Source organism: Pygoscelis adeliae, unplaced genomic scaffold (genome assembly GCF_000699105.1).
Source record: "Pygoscelis adeliae isolate BGI_AS28 unplaced genomic scaffold, ASM69910v1 Scaffold266, whole genome shotgun sequence".
NCBI classification, from domain to species: Eukaryota; Metazoa; Chordata; class Aves; order Sphenisciformes; family Spheniscidae; genus Pygoscelis; species Pygoscelis adeliae.
The window spans coordinates 662,111-664,859 of NW_008824987.1; the positions used below are offsets into that span (position 1 = coordinate 662,111).

The 2,749-nt window shown below is 61.7% G+C and overlaps 2 protein-coding genes across 2 annotated transcripts in view; both read right to left on the reverse strand.

Annotated features, from left to right (window-relative positions):
* TMEM120A (transmembrane protein 120A) overlaps window positions 1–1,151 on the reverse strand; it is a 7,062-nt gene extending 5,911 nt beyond the window's left edge. Inside the window, exons 1-2 of the mRNA XM_009326076.1 lie at window positions 1,131–1,151; window positions 311–429 (exon numbers count right to left, since the gene is read on the reverse strand). Of these exons, the coding sequence (XP_009324351.1) occupies window positions 311–429; window positions 1,131–1,151 (140 nt within the window). The remainder of the gene's footprint in view (window positions 1–310; window positions 430–1,130) is intronic.
* A 699-nt stretch (window positions 1,152–1,850) lies between these two features.
* STYXL1 (serine/threonine/tyrosine interacting-like 1) overlaps window positions 1,851–2,749 on the reverse strand; it is a 12,582-nt gene continuing 11,683 nt past the window's right edge. Inside the window, exon 9 of the mRNA XM_009326077.1 lies at window positions 1,851–1,922. Coding sequence (XP_009324352.1) covers window positions 1,851–1,922 — 72 coding nt within the window. The remainder of the gene's footprint in view (window positions 1,923–2,749) is intronic.

Below are 2,749 nucleotides of genomic sequence, written 5' to 3' on the forward strand. Positions count from 1 at the left end.
GCGAGGCGAGGCCAGACGGGTCTTCTCGAGGAAGGACGGAGAGAGCTTTGTGTGGGACGGGCGCCAGGTCAAGTTACCTGCAAAGCCCTTGCAAGCTCTGAACTGCAAACAAGGCTCAGACCGGGGCAGAGGAAAGGGAAGCTGAGGAAGATCTGCCCGGGTGAGTCCAGACCTCCACGGGACTTTGCTATCAGTGAGGCTGCAGTAACGTTTGTATTGGAGACAAAAGCTGTAAGACGAGTTCAACAGCCCTGTCCTTGCTGCTCTCCCCTCCTGTCCCGCCCCGCGCCATCGCAGGACACCAACTTACTTTTTGAGGGACAATGACAGCTCCTTCAGCCGCTTCTTCTGTCGTGCGATGGAGCTGGAGATCCCATCCTGGAGCTTGGTTAGCTCCTCAAGTTTCTGCTTGTACAGCTTGTGATTATCCTGGGAAGGAGAGACCGGCATGCATTACAGCTGCCTGCCCAGCTGTCCCTGTCCTTGGGTCCCCTGTGGGGGCATCTGTTGATGCATCTGCTAAAAATTGTCTCTAACTTCACCTCCACAGCAGGCTGGGTAAGACAAGAGGTGGTTGCAGAAGGCCAGCCGTGTTTGGGGGCAGCCTGCAGCCCTCCCGGCTTCCATGGGGGCAGAAGCAGCCGCTGGGGATGTCCATCCCCAACCCCAAGGAAGTTATCTACAGGTGCGGGCACCTCCCCAGGGCACAGCCTGGTCCTGCCCTCGCACCTGGCTTCTGTCCGGCCCCACTCCGGCTGCGGGCTGTGAAAGTCCAGCCGGCGACACGGTCTCGCTCCAGGGATGCTCCCGTGGTTGGGAAACCATTGGCTGCAGCACAGGCAATAGGAAAGACTCGGGGCGAAAACACTGCTGGGGTCAGGGCTGCGACCGAGGGCCACAGCCACCCGGGAGCGGTGGCTTTGACCGCTGTGGGACGGGAAGCGGCGCTCTCTGCCTGGAGGTTCGTGCAGCATCTGCCGCTGCCCCGACGCGTGGCTCTGGGGCTCCATCCCAAGCACCCCGGAGGGAAGCTGGAAGGAGCCCGTCAATGAGCCAGACAAAGGGGATGGACTTGCAGCAGGGCTGCGGCCAACTGCCCGGCTCCTTGTGCGGTGGTAACCCAACCGCACCTGGGTAAGGCTAGATGCCATTCTTCCGCTATATTTAGAAAGGAAAGGAGAGAGCGTGCTGGATCAGTGCTCCGTCTTGTCCAGGTCAGCTGGAAAACAGCCTCACCTCGACCACGGGCAGCCTGAACGCCACCTCCACCAGGGAATTAAACGCTGCTCCCAACAACCCTTGGACTAGACCTTGACACACCCATGTTTTAGCCTCCGTAGCTCTTATCGAGCACTTCAGCAGCAGATCTCAAAGCTGTTCCCAAAGGAGAAAGGTGAAACTGAGACTCAGAGGAGGGGAAACAACTCCTTCTCCCTCCGGCAACAAGCAGTGGAGGGTGGGAATGGATCCCAGATAGCCCTGGCTCCCCCAGCAGGGATTTATGGCCCCAACCTCTCACGGGACATTCCCTGCTCAACCACCAAGCTTTCCCGCTCCCATCTGGAGTCACATCCTTCTCCTGCTCTGGAGTTAACTGAGACCAAGCAGCTTTTGTGACAGCTCCTTTAGCAATGCCAGCCTGGGTCCCGCTGCTCCGTGCACCACCCGAGCAGCACGCTCGGACACAGCCTGGATCAGGAGCCACCCCAGGAGAAGGTTTCCAAAGGAAAGGGCCGTCACGGCGCGAGGGCCGTCACGGCGCGAGGGCCGGCAGCACGCGGCTGCACGCAGGGTTCGAAGCGGGCGACCCAGGACATCCACGCAACCCTTATGGAGCAAGAGGAGGTTTCTCAAAGCTTCCCTTGCCCCAGATCTGGGTACAGCTGCAGCGTGTCCGCAACAACATCCGTTTCACCCCGCTCCTGGGGGGGGGGAAGGAGGGGGAAAGGGAACTGGTGCGGCTGCAGCCGACTGATCTGAACCGCAGCAGAAGAGGGTTAGCCAACCTTTTCCTTGGGTGACCTCTGTCTGAGCTGAACCCTGCCCACTCCTTCCCCCAGCAGCGAGCGCCCTGGGGATTACACAAAGCAGGTGGAACCATCTCTGATACCAGTCACCTTCCCGGCACAGAGCCCCCGGCCAGCCCCAGGGGTGACAGGGCACCAGAGAGAGGGTGCCGGGGGTCGAGGGACACCTTGGAACAAGGTGCCCGGCTGTGGTGTGACCGGATTCCTGGCTGCCTCTGCTCCGCTGGCCGGCTCCCCTGCGAGGCTGGCTTTGGGCTTGTTGGAGCTGGGCTAAGAGCAGCAACAAGGAGCGTGAACCAGCATCTGCACGCCTCATTCCTGGCCGTGCCATGCCAGGCAGCGCCGCTCCCAGCCTTTAAAAACCCGGAGATCTACCGTCTCCACGCCACGTCCTTCGCAGGCTGGATAATTAGATTGACCAGCCCTGGAAAGCCCCCGCTCTCTCCAAGCTCCCTCCCCCCGGTCCAGGCGAGGCTTGAAGCGGGTCCTTGGCGGTGCCCCTGTGCAGCCTGGCACCCCCTGCCCTGCCTGGAAGCCCTTCTCCCAGAAGCACAAGGGCTCGTTTATGAGTCGCAACCGAGGGCTGGGGCAGGGGCACAGGGGGAAAAGCGACCGAGATCCGAGCAGGGGGACCCCGGCTGCCCCCAGCACCCGTTAGGGATGCTGCCGGGGCACCCGTCGCCTCCGCCCCGTTGACAGTAACGCCGGGGTGCCCCGGCTCG